Source organism: Toxotes jaculatrix, chromosome 6 (genome assembly GCF_017976425.1).
Source record: "Toxotes jaculatrix isolate fToxJac2 chromosome 6, fToxJac2.pri, whole genome shotgun sequence".
NCBI lineage: Eukaryota > Metazoa > Chordata > Actinopteri > Toxotidae > Toxotes > Toxotes jaculatrix.
Window position 1 is genome coordinate 15,580,597 of NC_054399.1, and position 18,090 is coordinate 15,598,686.

At 40.4% G+C, this 18,090-nt stretch overlaps 2 protein-coding genes across 6 annotated transcripts; one reads left to right on the top strand and one right to left on the bottom strand.

Moving 5' to 3' along the window:
- Positions 1–1,632: 1,632 nt before the first annotated feature.
- LOC121183010 (NACHT, LRR and PYD domains-containing protein 12-like) lies at positions 1,633–9,383 on the bottom strand. Of its 4 annotated transcripts, XM_041039771.1 has the most exons (12): positions 9,268–9,315; positions 9,121–9,177; positions 8,164–8,264; positions 7,959–8,060; positions 7,380–7,455; positions 6,983–7,187; positions 4,660–6,439; positions 4,088–4,261; positions 3,455–3,628; positions 3,170–3,343; positions 2,602–2,648; positions 1,633–2,378 (listed from the first exon to the last, which is right to left on the bottom strand). In XM_041039771.1, exons 3-12 carry the CDS (start codon positions 8,256–8,258, stop codon positions 1,831–1,833), a joined length of 3,375 nt encoding a protein of 1,124 aa, XP_040895705.1. In that variant the 5' UTR covers positions 8,259–8,264; positions 9,121–9,177; positions 9,268–9,315; the 3' UTR covers positions 1,633–1,830. The 4 variants fall into 4 exon arrangements, with proteins under 4 accessions (XP_040895705.1, XP_040895707.1, XP_040895704.1 ...); XM_041039773.1 differs by having other exon boundaries at positions 3,455–3,561; positions 4,195–4,261; positions 9,121–9,383; XM_041039770.1 differs by lacking the exon at positions 9,121–9,177 and having other exon boundaries at positions 9,241–9,379.
- Positions 9,384–12,795: 3,412 nt separating this feature from the next.
- LOC121183824 (mediator of RNA polymerase II transcription subunit 26-like) lies at positions 12,796–17,531 on the top strand. Of its 2 annotated transcripts, none has more exons than XM_041041092.1 (3): positions 12,796–13,141; positions 14,382–14,459; positions 14,549–17,531. In XM_041041092.1, the coding sequence occupies exons 1-3, from the start codon at positions 13,070–13,072 to the stop codon at positions 16,133–16,135; spliced, it is 1,737 nt and encodes a 578-aa protein (XP_040897026.1). In that variant the 5' UTR covers positions 12,796–13,069; the 3' UTR covers positions 16,136–17,531. The 2 variants fall into 2 exon arrangements, with proteins under 2 accessions (XP_040897026.1, XP_040897027.1); XM_041041093.1 differs by having other exon boundaries at positions 14,385–14,459.
- The last annotated feature ends 559 nt before the right edge of the window (positions 17,532–18,090 follow it).

Below are 18,090 nucleotides of genomic sequence, written 5' to 3' on the forward strand. Positions count from 1 at the left end.
TACATATAATAATTATTGTTAAATTGAATTTTAAGCTATGTGCTGCAGTGACAGAACGCCTAAGACAAATTTCTCCTAAGGGAGACAATAAATCATATCCCAATAACAAGCAAGCATAACTCATGTTTATTTTCAGACAGACAGGGACATGCTGTGCAATCAGAGGATTATGCATGAGCGATTTAATCAGTGTATGAAAGTCAACACAACAGCCCATAAAGCTTTTGCTTATATAAAACAAAGAATATGACACATTAATCATTAAAACATCAACAAGATGTGTGTTCAGTTTGGAGTACAAGAGTAAAACTAAAGCACAACTTAATAGCATAAAGGTAAATCACAGCTTTAAGTAAAAAATAATATGTTTATCAAGCAACTTGCAGCAAAGTGTAAGACTGACCTCCAGTGATCATGTGACTAATTATATGAATTCACAGCGGAGGGACAAAAATTTTACCTTACATCAAAATACTCACATTTTAGTATTCAGTCAGAGAGCTTATTCTGCAAAAAAGTTAATTTCATTTATGAGAAATTCTTAATATATCCAGTAGCAATGTGAAAACAACAACAATCTAATGCTTTGTATTTATAACATATAATTAGGAATTCATTTTAAAAAAAGGATTAAAAGAAAATTATATGAAATGGAAACAAAAAGAAAACCAGACTGGAGCCAGTTAGAAGTTCTGGTGCAGGCAGATTAGGTCCATCAAACAAAACTAATAAGTTGAATTCCGAAAGTACTTAAGCGCCACAGTGACAAGTGCAGATAGTGGAGCTGCATGGAAAATCAGTGCCAGTGTTATTCTTTACGCAAAACAAAGAAAAAAAAAAGTGTTGTAACATCCTATTTAATGTTCAATCAGTTGCAGATAGTAAGCTAAAACTACACTATTCTGAATTATATATAATCCCACAGCTAATTTAGTATCTGTATTTGCAGAAAGACAAATGTCTCAGAATCACTCCTTGGAATTGTGCTGAAAGTTTACCTAGGACTATAAACACTGTATTTCAGTTAAGATTTTTTGACAGTGGGAAAAATAGCACAATTCCTTTGTGCAGGTTTAATGTACATAAGAAAATAACATAGGTGACTAAGTTATCCAGGTTTTATGTGCAAAACTCATAATATCATCATTTACCACTAAGACACTAATATTAGGCAATAAACGTTAAAATAGTGGTGAATTTAGCATGTACTGTGCAGTATTGCACATGCAGCAATAATCATACCTTAGGACATTTCAAGGGCTGGCTTCTTAAAGGCAGACATGGACAATGACTTAAATGTGCCTAAAAGTCGGATCTGGGGCAGTATTTATCTTCTGCACAAAGCTCTCTAGTTCTTGGCTGTGTTAAGTAGTTCACTATGGATTCTGGGTAAATTAAGGCTTTTGGGGGGCGGGGGGTGCACAGAGACTTCTCTCCTATTAGTAGAAGGTGTTACAAAGATACCTTTTTGATCCATGGTTGATGTATGCTCCTTCTTGCAAGAACAAAACACTGCAAACTTTGATCATCTCAGGGTCTTGGCGGATTTGGTTAGATTTGTCTAACATGTCCTCACTGCAGCATATTTCCAACAGGTCACTGCGCTCTCTAAAAACTTTTTCTTTCTCAGTACTTGCCCAACAAATTGTGAGCCATGTTTTTCTTGTTTTTTTTTTAGTATTTACCTGATGCAACTCATCAGCAGGTGTCACTTACTCTTACTGTGGCTTTGAGTTTTGAGTTAGCCTTGGGGTAGGATGGTGGCCTTTCCACTTCTGTAAACTGATCTGTTTATAGAAGTGTGAATGTTCCTCCACATCAGAGGAGACTCTACACTGAACACAGAGACACTGAGAAACCTGGGCAGACTCTAAAACCAAACAAGAAGCCAAACCCAGGGTAGAGAGGTTCAGTGAATGTGCAGCGGAAGGTGTAGAGGTGGCTCAGTGTGTTAGGGGAGACTCTGTAGAAGGACAGAGTGCCAGCAGTGTAGTCCATATACACTGATACTCTGTTAGAGTAAGAGGAGAAAGAGAAGGGCAGGACAATTTCTTTGTTATTGTGCCAGACAGAGTAACCACCAGCAGAGCAACACAGACTCCAGGACTGTTCATTCCCTCCAAACCTGCTGTCAGCACCTTCTTTCCTCCTGATACTGCTGTAACTCACTGATATGAGAGTCTCTCCTTCCCACTCCACCTCCCAGTAACAGCGGCCGCTCAGCTGATTCGCACACAACAGCTGACAGCAGTAGTCAAATCTCTCTGTGTGATCAGAGTATGCCTGCTCATTTAACACCCATGTCACCTTTCTGTTGTTGTCAGACAGAATGAGGTTTCTGTTTGCTGTGGTTGGGTCCAGTGTAAGTTCACAATAATCTGATGGAAAGACAAAGGAGACTCAATACAGCTGCAGTTATTAGTTTGTCATTTGTTCATTTATCAACCCCTCAATTACTAATTTCTTAAAAATGTTAATGCTAACATATCACATGGCATTGGTCATTACTTTACTCTCAGGTTACGGTTGGACGATGTGACAGTTTGAAGTTGGGTTTTTCATAAACAGTGAAATTAATGAACAAACTAAAAACACACTTACACTTCCTCAGGCCTGGTCTCAACCACTGAGCTCCGCGAGGCTCAAACCTGAAAGAAGACATGGGTTAGCTCACATTATGAATTCTGCAAGCATACTGATGCAAATGTCCTAAAGACTGGTATGAGGGCCAATCCTAACATATTTTAATGGACTGCTATTAGCTGAAATAGCTAATTTAAATAACTTTGGAAAACAGTACAGTGGACACACCGCCTTCTGGGCGGGACATAGAAAAAAATGGATGCGGGTGTTTTAATGAGCATCATATCCAGCTGGTGTGTGTTCAACTTTCACTGGAAGCCACTTTATTTTAGTTCATCTCCTCCACACATCAACCCACCATTCACAGTGAGTATTTTTTAATCTCATACAGTGACAACCAGGGAATCTTTAAATACAAGTGACTGCCCAAATCTATTGTCAGGCCTATTGTCCTTCCATCAATCTTTTTTTAAATGCCAGTTCTATCAAATCACTTTGGTCAGGGACTGACAGTGTGACAAAGGAAATATTTCAAAACTGTCTTCATATCAGACAGTGTCTGTGCCTGCAGCAAACCTCTCCATACCTGAGAGTGTTCAGTTTCCAGTGTGGATCCTTCAGCCCAGCAGAGAGCAGCCTCTCTCCTCTCTCTCCTGGATGATTGTAGCTCAGGTCGATCTCTCTCAGATGGGAAGGGTTGGAGCTCAGAGCTGAGGCTAAAGAAGCACAGCCTTCTTCTGTGATCAGACAACCTGACAGCCTGCAAACACATCAAACAACATATACCTCTCAGATAAAGTGAGGCCGGAACTGGGTCTGTGAAGGCCGTCATGGACCTACAACACTGTCTTTGGCTACTTTTAATCCTCACCTAAGAATTTCCAGTTTACACTGCAGACTCTGCAGTCCGGCAGAGAGAAGGTTCACTCCTGAATCCCGCAGGTCATTGTTGCTCAGGTCCAGGTCTCTCAGACGAGAAGATTCTGAACTCAGAACTGAGGACAGAGCTTTACAGCTACTCTCTGTGAGGTTACAGCCACTCAGACTGAAGAGACAACAGTGCACAAGAAGTCAGAACATTTCTTAGAAAACATAGTCTCTTGTAATGTTGAGTCAAGACTCAAAGACAGAAAAAAAAGATGTCTTACTCTACTGCTCACAGGGAGAATATTCCTGTTTTCAAACAAGAGACATCTGGCTTTCTAAACTATGTCCAGTGAACTGGTGGACATATGTGGACTCCAATCAAGTTCTAGACAAATCTCGTGGATAATTAAGGCAAAGAGGATTCACCTGACCACAATGACCACAGGGCCACAGCAAAGGGTCTGAATGATTTGGACTTGTGTTTGACTAAATTTGCCAAATTTTCTAAAACTATGTTTTCAAATTGTCATTATGGATTACTGAGTGTAGACTGCAAAAACACAAATTTGATAAATTTAAAACTGAGTCTACCCTACCATAAAGTCTGTCAAAAGTGAACGGGTCTGAATACTCTAACCTGAGAATTTTCAGTGTACAATAAGGACTCTTCAATCCAACAGGGAGAAGCGTCACTCCCGAATCCTTCAGGTTGTTGTTGCTCAGGCACAGCCCTCTCAGACCACAGGACTGTGAGCTGAGGACTGAGGACAGAGCCTCACAGCTTTCCTCGGAGAGGTTACAGTCACTCAGCCTGAAGAAACAACCATGAACAAGACAAATAATATTTGTAGATACATTCAAGTCAACAGAGCTAATGCTCAAATATCACACTTCTGAAACCTGTCTAATTATTCATAGTTAGATCACATAATTCAAATTTTAAACAAGTCACCACATGTTGAACATTAAAACCTATTCTGATCTCAGCTGCTTTTTTGTTCTTGTGCTTTGAATGACGCCTTCTTATGCTCACACTGACAATTTAAGCTCTTCCAGTGTCTCAACTTCAGCTGACATTTCAAGTGCGTTAAATTCAAGCAACAATCAGTTTTAATCAGAAAATGCTGCCTGCCCAGTTTATTTCTCTCCCGCTGAAAGGACAGCAGTGTATTTATGTGATCTATGATGAATAATTCCAAATGTACTTACAGAGCTTTCTTGGAAGCTTTGATCACTGGCAGCAGCCTCAGAAGAGCCCTTTCAGAAGCACAGTATTTGCTAAGGTCAAACACATCCTGCCGTTTTTCTGATGTCAGTAAGATGAAGACCAGAGCTGACCACTGAGCGGGAGAGAGGTCCCCAGAGGAGATTCTTCCTGAATTGAGGAACCCTTGGATCTCCTCCACTAGAGAGTGGTCATTCAGCTCATTCAGGCAGTGGAACAGACTGATGTTCCTCTCTGTGGAGGGATTATCCTCTATCTGCCTCTTGATGTATTTGACTGTCCCCTGCTTGATCTGTGAGCTACTTCTTGTCTGCGTCTGCAGGCCTTCTAGGAGAGTCTGATTTGTTTCTTGTAAGAGACCCAGGAGGAAGCGGAGGAACAAGTCCAGGTGTCCATTTGGACACTGTAAGGCCTTGTCCACTGCATTCTGGTAGAAGTATGCCTCTAAAGATTCTGCTTTTACTGTTTTATACGCCTCGAAGATCAGTTGGTCTTCTGACAGCAGATTGACTCCAGAGTTGATGAATGTCAGATGGACGTAAAGAGCAGCCAGAAACTCCTGAACACTCAAATGGACAAAGAAAAAGACCTTCCCTTGGTACAATCCACTCTCCTCTTTAAACATCTGAGTGAACACTCCTGAGAACACAGAGGCTGCTCTGACATCGATGCAACTCTCTGTCAGGTCTGATTCGTAGAAGATCACTTTGCCTTTTTGCAGCTGCTCAAAGGCAAGTTTTCCAAGAGACAGAATCATCTTTTTGGTGTCTGGATTCCAGGGTGTATCCGTCTCAGCTCCTCCATGATACTTGATGTTCTTCATTTTGCACTGAACCACCAGGAGGTGGATGTACATCTCAGTCAGGGTCTTGGGCAGCACCACTCCCTGTCCGGTTTTCAACGCACCCTCCAGAACGGCTGCCGTGATCCAGCAGAAGACTGGGATGTGGCACATGATGCTGAGGCTTTGTGATGTTTTGATGTGGGAGACAATTCTGCCAGCCTGCTCCTGATTTGGGAATCTTTTCCTGAAGTACTCCTCTCTCTGTGATTCGGTGAAGCCTTTCACCTCTGTCACCATGTCAATCCACTCAGATGGGATCTGACCGGCTGCTGCAGGTCTTGTGGTTATCCAAATGTGAGCAGAGGGGAACAGATTCCCTCTGAAGAGGTTTGTCAGCAGCACATCCACTGAGGTCAACTCTGTAGGATCAGTGAGCATCTCGTTGTTTTCGAAGTCGAGGGGAAGTCGACACTCGTCCAGGCCATCAAAGATGAACACAACCTTGAAATGTTCAAACCTGCAGATTCCTGCTTCTTTGGTTTCATTAAAGTGGTCATGAAGAAGTTTCACCAAGCTGTACTTTTTGTTTCCCAGCACATTCAGCTCTCTGAAAGTGAAGGGAAATACAAACTGCATGTCCCGATTGGCTTTGTCCTCAGCCCAATCCAGAGTGAATTTCTGTGTTATAACTGTTTTGCCAATGCCAGCCACTCCCTTTGTCATCACCGTTTTGACTGGTTTATCCCTCCCAGATGAGCGTTTAAAGATGTCTTCACACCTGAGCTCGGTTTCTGTTTTGATTGTTGACCTAGATGATGTTTCAATCTGTCTGACCTTTCCGCCCCCTCCCTCCGTGATGTAGAGCTCTGTGTAGATCTGATTCAGAGGAGTTTCAGTTTTAGCAGGCCCCTCAAACAAACACTGGAACTTTTTCTTCAGACTAGATTTGAGTTCACGCTGGCAAGCTGCAGCGAGGCTTCCTGAATAAACACACAACCAAAAAGATCAATGAGTGAATTAAAAAGCAGCTATCATTATTTCATTTTCCTAAAGGTCCGCCAGTAACATTGAACCATTTCTGCTGAATTGTCACAACGAATGAATTCTTTCATGGTGACAAGAAAAATCTGCGCTAACCTTTTGCGTCAAGGTCAACTTTTGTAAACTTAAACACACATATCTGCACTATACGCAAACAATTTTAACAATCCTGAACTTTAAGGTGATGGAAACATGGAGAGTGAAAAATGAAGGAAGCAAACATGGCTTGTTAATGAACAATTAGCAAGTTAAGTTTGCTTTTTTTTTAATTCAACTTCTTCTTTGGAAATATACTGCTTCACAAAAGAGGAAGGGTTTACACACAGTTATGAGACAGGAGTAAATGGTGCAGATATGTCTTCTGAATACTGTGTGAACCTATTGTCCCCTTAGCAAATGAGCAAACAATCTTGCCAACTAACTGTTCATCTAAGTGGCACAGGGGGGCTTTGTCACACTTTTATATCATGTTAAATTCTTACTGCTCTCCAGACAGTTGGCCAGCCCTTCCTTCTTCATAATCTTCAGGAATTGCACCAAGATCGTCAGAAATGCCTCCCTGCTGCAACCATAGACCTCTTCGTCTTCCTCCCTCTGCATCTCAAAGCTTTGCAGCTCTGAAGTCAGGAACTTCTGGTGCTTCTTCAGTTCATTCCTCACAAAAGTGACTATGTTCTCCTCGATCCCCTGGTACAAAATAAGATATAGTATTATACAATAGTACAACAATCATAAAACATATTTATCTGATTTTTGAAATCGATAATCCACTCCAAAAATCTGCATGCCACAAATTGTTTAATTATCCGTGTAAATATAGACAGAGGTTTAGTTGTTTGTTGGTTTGTTTGCTTTCAGTTTTGTTGTACATGTACAGACCGAAAATACTGAGTCCAGATTTTCTGGAAGCTCCTGGGAAGACTGAATGCTGTCAGCCTCTGAAATCTCTTCAGTTCTGTGAAGAAACATACAATTTGCTCACATATGTATGTCAACACACAAGCGCCCCTTTGCACTGTGCAATTTTGGGCAATCTGAGATGAAAGTTCACATTTGTGAGAGAAAGGTGGTAAAATCTTTGACTGTGAACCCAAAACGACGGACCTACTGTGAATACCTTCAGAATAGCTGTGAGTTTTGTTTATAAGTCCTCTGGGTTTTCTTTTAATCTTTTAATCTTGTAATCTTTTAGAGAATTGAATATTCTTACCACTGTGAGCTGAATGTAATGCTAATGCCTGAGAGGCACAAACTGGGGCTAATAGCAACAAATACTTTCCACACAGTTTGACTTTGTTTAACTTGAACATGCAAATTTGCACCACTGAACAATTTCAAGCCAACTTGAGGACTTTTGGAACCAGAGAGTACGATCACATTAGGTGTGTCACACCATTCAGTAGCAGATTTCGGTGTCTGCTGTTGGGTGTTAATGTTTTGATACTGGTAGCAACTTACTTATGAAAATTAATAATAATGTCCTTTGAAACATCACTCTTCATGGACACACAGCTGGGTCCAGGTTTGGAAGAATCTTCTCCATGCTGCTGCTGCTGAGGGCTTCAACACAACACACACAGACGTTTAACTATGAATAATGATAATGGCTGTGTGCTCTGAGTGCTGAGCTCTGACATGGAGAGTTCAGAAATCCCCATCTCACCTCTGAGGGTCGGTGAGGCTGTCTGGTTTCCCACGCAGAGTGGTTCCCTCATACGGATTAACGGCAGAGCTGACACCTTCGCCTTTGGGATCCATTTTTTCCTAAATTGTCATAGTTACAGAGTATTACTGTCATGCTTCAGGGAGAAGGAGGGGGATAGAGCAATAATTCATTTTGTTATTTGGAGCAATTGTATGTAATTTATCATATTGCCCATAATAGTCTAATGATGCCTATTATATTCATACTTCATCTTAAATTTAAATATTTAATCATTATGGTTATTATGATTGATGAACAGAATGCTGCTTTGGTGCCCCCCTCTGGCACTTGGTGCCCTCTGCACAGCGCATTATGGCCATGTACACATCAGTGGCGCTGATCTTGTGTATGTGAACTTGCTCTCAGTCGGTTTTTCCTCACTCGTGTGAAAAGAACTTAAGTGCACATGCTTTCCAAGAACTATGAGCCTGGTCGGCCTGATGGTCAAATTTAGATTAGTGGCTATATAGAATGGCAATCACATGAGATGGATTTTCAAGAAAATATTACAGGAAAATAACTGTAACTGTAACTCTAATAAAAAACCCCTAGGTGGTGTATTCTCCCATCTGAAACTTTTTTTATGCTTTTTCATTTCTTGAAAAACATATATTGAGCTTATTTCTGAAATGCTGCGACCCATTTCTGTGTGATGGTTGCGTGAAAAGAAAGAAAAACTGTAAATCAGAGATTAATAAAAAGTTAGAGATAACGGACTTTTTCCCCTTGAGGAAAGTAAAGTTGCACTTTTGGTGGAAAAAAAAACATGCACAGGTTAAAATAAAATATTCTGCGCTGATGAAACACAAGCTGAAATCTAGTTACAGTATGATGGTACGTTGTTATTTATTGACCGTTGCGTTATTGGGCGGCTGAATGAACAGCTGTTGAATTTATCTGTGAACCGTTATGTACCTGGAATAGCGGATCTTCTCTCGTCTCACCCGACAGGAACGGCAGCTGGCGGTGATGCTTCGAGGGGGGAAAAGCAGTTTAAAAAAAGTATAAAATGCAGTCAAAAGTCGGTTGCAGTACCTTAAACTAAGGAGAGCTCAAACAAACCAAACAGTCCTGAGACACTGGGCGCTGGTTCCGAAGCGAAACAAGATGGCGACGACCAAACTATAAGATTAGTGGCTTCTAATCGGCAGTTCACAAGTTCAAATATGAGGGCGTCAGGGTGGGTTGCCACATGTGTTCAGGGTAGACTATGCTGTACGCACGTTTCAGATTCCCACAGCACACGTGTAAGTAAAGATGTCTCAATATTGAAGACATACACCTTAATAAAGATTTAAGAGAAATTCCTGCCCTTCTATGGTCAAAGCCTCTGCACATAGATCACGATGAAGGTCAGACATCCAAGTGAAGCAACAACGGGAAAAAAAACATGTCTGAGACGAGAGGTTTTATTTTAAGCAGTTCATACATGCTACACTATTGGACAATTTCTGAGGAAATGCGTTAGTTTTAAAGGCACCTGTTTCTTTTTCTGCTGTGCCCACTGATAAAGATGAGTCACATATTGTGTTTCTGTGCCACAAATTAAGGTATTTGTGCTTTCACCTGTAACAATCTCTCATATGACTTTGCATGTACGAATAATCATTTTTGAGTACCTGCTGTCCTGTAGTATCAGGACATCATAATCTCTGGACTTCCCTGTTGTCCTGATACTACAGGAAAGGAACCCAGATCATGGAACACATTTTGAGTCTGATCTTGAGCAAGCTAAATCAACAGGAGCTTCAGCGACCGTGAGGTCAATGATTCCTCAGTGGTCAGAACAAGGTATAGCTGGGCTGTTGCAGGAGCAAATAGTTTTTTTTGCATGTCATGAAAACACAACAGCAAATGAAAATTGTGGCAGTGGAATTAAATTGATTTTCACACATCACTTTATCCTCCCGTACTCAATCTGAAAATCAGTGACTGGTAAGCATTTTGACTTTTCCTCTAACTTTTTCAGTACATATGATTTCTCTGCCTGGAGGTTTCATGAGCTCTAAAACTAGAAATGAAAACCTGCACGCTTAGCAGCATAGTTTCCCATCAGGTGTAGCATATACTCGTAGTATTGCCATGAATATGTATAATATATCCCTTGTTCTTATATTCCTGTTACTTCTGTTAACTTTCTGCTGTAATGAGTGTTTACTGTGCACTGATAAGCTGAACAATGCACAGAAAAAGTGTGTATCTATTCTTTCAGAAGCTGTCACCACAAAATAGCCAAACACAAGTATTTCACAGAATATATCTGTATAAATCTATATAAACTTGGTTTTACTTAGATTGAACACATACTGTACACACATAAAACTCACTATGTTTTATGCTTCAAAACAACTTTGCTTCTCTTTGACATTTACAGCACTGAAGCTGTGATATTGTCCTGTTCTTTTTTATCAGGCCTATTTACATGTCTGTGAATATTTTTGTAGCCTGAATAAACACGAATGAGCTGTAACTGCTATTACAGTTCATTTGGCACTGTCTTAATGTGGTGCTTCTTATTCCTTCATTTCCCAGTTACATGTTTGTTATTTTAGTGTAGTTTGGGGTGAAGTAAAATTCACAGTGCAGTGGTTGTTGTTTCTTCATAGCAAAAACAGTCCAGGGTTTGAATCCACTGGCAAGTGGAATGGACTGTAAGGATGGAACTAAACTACATGGGTGTTGAGTTTCTACATCTGGACAGTGAGCTGATGTCTGAGGGAAAATTTGAACCCCGAGGCTCGACCAGTTAAGAACAAATGTGCCAGGGGTTATGGAAGATTTACAAGAGGTGATTGATAAGTTTGTGGCCTAAGATAGGAGATGAGCTGTACAGCTCTTGTCACATGCACGTACAGTTCAACTCTTTGAATGATTATGCAGAGGGTTTGAAATTAATAACTTTTGTGGTGTTTCTGTTGCAGGTAATTGAAAGTTGCAAGTCAGCACTGCCTGAGAAAATGGACACCACTGACCTTTGTGCTAAATCGACTCCTTCCACCTAAAGCCTCATAATGTGAAATGTCATATGTATAAAACTATGAATTGCCTTGTTGTTGAAAGGTGCTCTTCAAATGAACTTTCCTAGCTTTGACTTGCCTCAGCCTGTTTTGCTTTATTGTAACAAGGCAACAGTGCCACCAAGTGATAATGTAAGGGGAGAGCAATTTAATGTAAAAAAAAAAAAAAAAAAAAGGACTCAAAGACAAAGGATGAATACATAATTGAAGGGGAACTGAGAAAAAAATATAGCAAAAATGTGTGGAACAGTTTAAATTAAATTTGTACATTTACATTCATAAATGTGAACTTTTGCCAAAGTATGAATTTAATTAATAAGGAAACACGTCATTTCCCAACAATATGAGCCTAACATCATCAAAAAAAAAAAAATTTGCATTTTATTTTTAACTGTGAATGTCTTTCCACAGTCAGTGAACATATCTGGATGCTGTTCTTACCTTTCATAAAGAATTATGCCACTTTCTTTTATCCCTAAACTACATAGATAAATTCCAGAAGTCTAGTACATACCTCTGTTAGTCCTTTTTTGGTCTTAATTTAATTCAGTTTTTATTTTTATTTATTTATTTTTTTACTGAACTTTTCTTTAGCTCTGTCTGTCAAGATTAACTCTAAAAGTGTACATAGAAATGTACATGTACATTTCTATTCATACTGCAGTAAGAACTATGCAATTTATACTGTGCTGCTATGCTCAGTGTTTTACACACATAAAATGAGCTGATGTGTTTATCTCTAGATGTATTCTCTATAGCCTAACAATTATTTTGGATTAATATTCTTATTATTTTTGAGTAATCATTTTGTCAATTAAACATAATAACACTTAAGACGGTGTAAAAAGGGCGATCGTAACATTTTAGAGCAGGAGCTGATGCCATAAAATGTCTTACTTTGCCCTAGCAACAGTGCAAAACCCAAAATTTACTATAGTGAAAGATCAAGAACAACAGCAAATTCTCACATTTTAGGACCTGCAGGCATCCAGTTTTTGATATTTTTGCTTTGAAATGTGTCTTTTTTTTTTTTTTTTTTTTTTTTTTACTAAGTGGGTTGTTCATCATACATGTCTCATTTTATTTATTTATTTATTTTTTAATCAATTAATTTATTTATTTTACCGGTTGGGTTGTACATAATATTCACATGCTTATGTTAACTTATCTTTGTTCCACTTTGCTGTCTTTGTTTTTGCTGTATGTGCATGTATACATCCTTCAACATTGTTACTTGTACTGCAAACTGGGGAAACCGGAGTCATATTCCTTGAATGCTCAGACATACTTGGCCAATAAAGCTGATTCAGATTATAAATTTAAAACAAAAATGTAAAATTTATAATTATATGATAAAATAAACCACTGTTGTAAGAAGAGATCACACCATGGTCAAATCTATGGCTCCATTTTTTTATGTACAGTCTGTGGGTCCAACCATATATTGTGTAAAAACAGCTCTATGCTGCGAACATAGAGGCTGCGAACAATAACATTGACGCGGGTTGACGCAGGTTGACGCCGGTTACGTAAAATTCTCCCGTCGTCCTCTTCGCCGGCTCTTCACAAAAAGCCCGATGAGAAGGCCGAGGAGGAGGAGGCTACCATCCGAGGGGGGGTAGCCGATTCCTGGAGAGGATTTTCTGTTGTCGTTTCCCGAAACATTGAGTACGTACCGGCGGCGAACGACAACAAAGCATAAAGCATCATAAAACATGATGCCCACTCCCACAGAAGGTCTTCCGTCGGGCCTCTGAGTGTCGGCAGGTTTCCCACCTCCGCCTCGCCTCTTCGGGGGATCCTGCTGTCTTCAGTCCGTCCTGACCGACCCGCGACACCGCCAGGCGATGACAGCGGCTACAGCCACTCCGCAGGTGATGAGAGACCGGCTGCTACAGGCCATCGACGGCCAGAGCAATGTGAGTATGTCCGCTGGTTTCCAAGGAATTAAGTGGGTGAAGAGAGGCGGACAATAAGCCGACTTGAGGTCGCTGCCAAGGGGTGGTGAAGTGCAGTCAGTCGGTGTATGTCGAGTTATTATTTGCTTGCTAATTAGCTGGCTAACATCTCTTGTTAGCGAAACTAATACCAGGCATTTCAGGAGCCTGGCTAACACCCTGCTGTTGGCTAATGTTGTTGTAGACAAGTTGGCTTATTTGTGTGCACAGAAATTCACTATGCTTCAGAGCTATAACTAAAACTAAGCAAGCAGGTAGGAAGTGTAAATGTGCAGGTAGGTATTTAGTGACAGATGATGTTGAGCAATGGGAGTTTGAGAAAGCTCAAGGTTTTATTCACTGGAAAGATCCATTGTACAATCAAACTGGATAAAATCCTGTAAAGGTTTAACACTATGACATTAAAATAACACACTTTTGCAGGATGCTGTCAATTTATTTTGTACTGTAAAAATACCATGGCAATCTCACCACCATAATTGACTGAAGTTAGAGGTAGTGTGTCTAAAATGCATGTTAAAAGCTACTGAACAGACGAACTACTCACACAAGAATGGCTGAAAATAATGTTTGACAAATCAAGCTACGTTAGCACATTGATGGAAAAATCTTTAACAGAAAAAAAAAGAAGTCCAGTGCTGTCTTAGAGCATTTCCTCTTTTGATGTGCAACATTGCCTGCAATGCTACAATGGTCTATTGCAACCAGAGTTGCAGGAGTGGTTGCTACCATAGTATGAATGTTATGGTAAAATCTTTGATAGTGGACAAATTTCTATAATTTCACGATATATATCACCATGTTATCAAACCATATTTGTAGCAGAGCTGGTTACAGGCCCAGGTTAAAGCGAACAGAAAAAGATGGACAGTGCTTTTCTTCTTGCAGATGCTTACAGATCTGACTTGGCCTTGTGAGCTAAGATTGTTACATTTGCATACAGTCTCACTTTGTCATATTGAGCCTGAAACCAGTATGAGTACATCGTCTTTTGACTTACAGGTGCATGTTTGAAAGTCTATTCAAATTATGCCCCTGTCTTTTTATAGCCCCTCTTTCTCTGTAGAACATGCATATTTTGCATATGGGACTCTGTACTTTAAAATCTAGATAAAAATAGCGGCACTTGGACATTGTTGTTGTAATGCTGACAAAACACAGATGTTTCAGGTTTGTGATAAATAAACATGTGTCTTTTCAGCAGATATGCAACATGGTGGTAGTTGTGGAGGTGATCTCTTTTTTGGAGAAATATCCCATAACCAAAGAGGCACTGGAGGTAGGTTACATTTAGTAAAATGCAGTTAAATCCAGCTTAGCTTTTCACAAGTTCAGCCACTGTTTAACACCTATCTTATTTCCTTGAAGGAAACCCGTCTTGGCAAGCTCATCAACGATGTCCGGAAGAAAACCAAGAATGAGGACCTTGCAAAAAGAGCCAAGAAGCTTCTTCGAAACTGGCAGAAGCTAATTGAGCCAGGGACGGGTGAGGTGTTGTCCAAAGGACACACTGGTGCATCATGGTCTTCCAATGGTGGTGCTCATCCCTGTATCTCCACTCCAGCTGCCACCACACCATCAGGTAAAACAGGTCAAGAGTTGAAGAACAGAAATGACTTCAACAACTGTTACTCCCCAACGGTGGAAAAACTGGGCAACAGAAAACGTAAGGGTGACCAAAAGGAAAGACAGCTCTTACCAGCCAAGATATCCAAAACGACTCTTAACGATAAAATACAGAACTCCAAACAGCTGCCAACCAATGGAATTGGTAATAGCTCTGAAATTTTTACAGATTCTCGTGCGCATCAGCCTTTAGACAGGGAGATTTCTGAGCCTCTGGACCATGACAGGCTAAATAAAATCCCTGTCAATGCTGTAAAACCTCATCCAAGTGCCCCAGGATACAGCAAGCCTCTTAGCACTTCTTTGCTAAAAGCATCAGTTCTGCAGCACCAAGCCAGACAGGAGCAAGCTTCCTCTGGGGGGCAGTATCGACCCAGAAGCCCTCGCTGTTCCTTGCACAGTCCTCAAACTCCAAAGCAGGAAGCTGTTGACAAACAAACTGCAGCACAAGCAAGTGGTGGGGCAAGTCTTTCTAGCTCCACTGTAAGGCCTGGCTCTGTGGACACCTCTGGGCTAGGGTCCTCTCCTCAGCCTTCAAATGTTCGTGTTCAGGGTTTGCACGCTGACGGTTCGTGGTCTGCAGATTTGGACTGTCATAACAGACCTCCAAATACATCTCTTCACAACTCTGCCACCTCCTCCTGTAGTGACAGGGTCTGTTTGGAAGATGATGGTGCTGTTAGCAATACAGGGAAAAGTAAAAGACAGAAATACAGACCTAAGGACTATATGGTAAACTTAGATGGGCAGACTGTAGAAGATGGCACTAAACCAGTTAGGTTAAAAGATAGGAGACTGACATTTGACCCTGTAACAGGGCAGATCAAACCCTCCTTCCATAAGGAGTCTTGCCAGGAGGAGGAGGCCAGACTTGGGCACAGACCTGAACCTCAGTGGTCAGAACAGCTGAAGCAGAATACACCAGTTCCTCCCAGTCCCTTCCAGCAGACAGATTGGAAAGAGCTGTCGAGGAGTGAAATCATCCAGTCATACCTTAGCCAGCAAAGCAATGTGCTGACGTCGTCGGGCGCCCACACTCCCAGTGCACATTTCTTTATGACAGAGTTCTTGAAAAAAGAGGAACACCAAAGTAAAGACACCAAGAAAACACATGTGTTAGCACCAGAACAACCAGCAAAGGATTTACCTGGGGTTAGCAGAGAGGTCAGCAATGAAGACCTCAGCAGATTACACGCACAACACTGGTCCGGGGTTAACGGCTGCTATGACACAAAGGGTAACTGGTACGACTGGACAGAGTGCATCTCCTTAGACCCGCATGGAGATGAGAGCAGATTGAACATATTGCCATACGTCTGTCTGGACTGAAACTGAAGTCAGGTTTCTGAATTGGAAGGTGTGAGCTGCCTTCGTCGTACAGTGGAGCAGCTCTGGATATATGAAGGCACTTCTGTAAGTGTAAGCTGCTGTTTTGCACCGTTGGTGAAAATGGAATAAATATGCTGCCTGCTCGGGCGTGGAGCACTGGAGGTGTAATTGGTGTTATTGAGCATTGTCTGGGGACAGCATGAAGGGAAAAGGCTATGCATTATCTGCCCATTTAGTTGTTGGTGTTCAGTAACTGTACAGATTGAGTTTCCTGCCATTCTTTGTTTGGGAGGGGAACATCACATTAAACAGCACAGCTACATTTTATTTGTCTTATGCTATCCACATACCTTGTGGAATGTGACAGAATTTCCAGCATCTAATCACATTTAGTCCGTAGTGCAGTATTTTTTTAATTTGAAGATTAGTTACATTTTATGTTTTCTTTTTAAATCTGTGACCTAGTGAGATACATGATTGGAGCAGACATTTAACAGATACATCTACCAATTAGGTTTTTGTTGGCATTTGCATCTTGATCAAGACTTTTTAGCAGTAAAAGCTGAAATGAATGCTATTATAGTGGAGAGCTATAAGTAGCTCTCCTCATTACCATAGATACAACTGTTGTTGCTGTGAAAAATATTTCTCATTTCTTCTTTTAGAGCTGCTGTTCCCTCATTGCACGACTGTCTTATTCAGTGACAGAAAGACTAACTGACAAATCATTTTCAAAAAATTAGATTTTTTTTTTCTTGTATTTGAATACTGTTAAATAAAGTGACATGAAACTGCCAGATGTGATTGTACAGAAAAGAAAGGTTTGTAATGGGCTAGAACAATACAAGCTGATAAAGAAATGTGGCTGTCATGTATGGTATTTATTTTCATTTACATATTCATTTTAAGATTTATATACATGATCAGACTACACTAAATAATTTTTTTTTTTATCCAGAATTGGTTCAGTGATGCAGCAGTGACATTCCAGACTCTCCCTGCTGATATACCAACCTACCTTACACAGGAAATCTTTCTAAACATTTTGGTAATGTGAACCAGTTTGATTTTATACTTGCCTTTTCCCTTTACTGTGTATTTAGGTTGTAAAATATGAATTGAAATGGCAGAGCAGATTACGCTACTAGCTTGCATCTTTGTACTGTCAAGAAGAACTGAAATATATAATGACATGCTGGATAAAGTACTTAATATCATTCCTTTAGATATTGTTTGCCTTATGGAAACCTGTGTTTTTCCTACAGACAGAGCCTTAGTGAATGTACAGGAATTAGCCTTTTGTGTTCAGTTGAACACAGAAGAGAACATATTTGCTACTTAGTCCTTTAAGTGGACATGTTGATATGTGTTAATAAAAAAAATTAAGGAACTGTGATTGTTTGTCTTCTCTTTAGGTATTTGGAAGGAATCCTTACATATTTTTCTTACTGGTTCTTTGTATGAATGTAACTGACCAAGCATTTCCTAGTCAGAACTTACTAGTTATGTGTATTGCTGCTTTTCAAAGTGCAAAAAATGGATACGGTGGTGGTGAAGGAGACGCGCCTCTCCCGCCTCTGCGACCATGGCTGTGGTGCCCCTGAGCAAGGCACCGATCCACCCCAGCTCCTCGGGCGCCTCACTAGGCAGCCCCTTGCCCCAGCGTCTCTAGTGCATGTGCATGCTTGTGTGTGTGTTTCGTTCACTTGGTGTGGATAAAATGCAGAGAGTAATTTCCCCAGGAGGGATCAATAAAGTAATTAAAATTAAAATTAAAAATTTGGACTTTGTCAGACAAAATTAGTATTTTGATTGACATAGAGAAAATGTATAGATAGATTCTCAAACTAAAGACACAAAGATTTATCTAATCCCTGATAATTCTAAAGAAAAAAATGGTCAGGTTTGAAATTGAAACTCCAAAGTCTACCATTTTAGAAGCAGCTCGCAGTTAT

Coding starts and splice junctions, on each gene's coding strand:
- LOC121183010 (XM_041039770.1), bottom strand. CDS start 8,258: ATGGATCCCAAAGGCGAAGGTGTCAGCTCTGCCGTTAATCCGTATGAG. Junction 7,456..7,958: donor ATTATTATTAATTTTCATAA/GTAAGTTGCTAC, acceptor GTTTCTTCACAG/AACTGAAGAGATTTCAGAGG. Junction 2,379..2,601: donor GAGACCAGGCCTGAGGAAGT/GTAAGTGTGTTT, acceptor TCTTTCCATCAG/ATTATTGTGAACTTACACTG.
- LOC121183824 (XM_041041092.1), top strand. CDS start 13,070: ATGACAGCGGCTACAGCCACTCCGCAGGTGATGAGAGACCGGCTGCTA. Junction 13,142..14,381: donor CCATCGACGGCCAGAGCAAT/GTGAGTATGTCC, acceptor GTGTCTTTTCAG/CAGATATGCAACATGGTGGT. Junction 14,460..14,548: donor TAACCAAAGAGGCACTGGAG/GTAGGTTACATT, acceptor ATTTCCTTGAAG/GAAACCCGTCTTGGCAAGCT.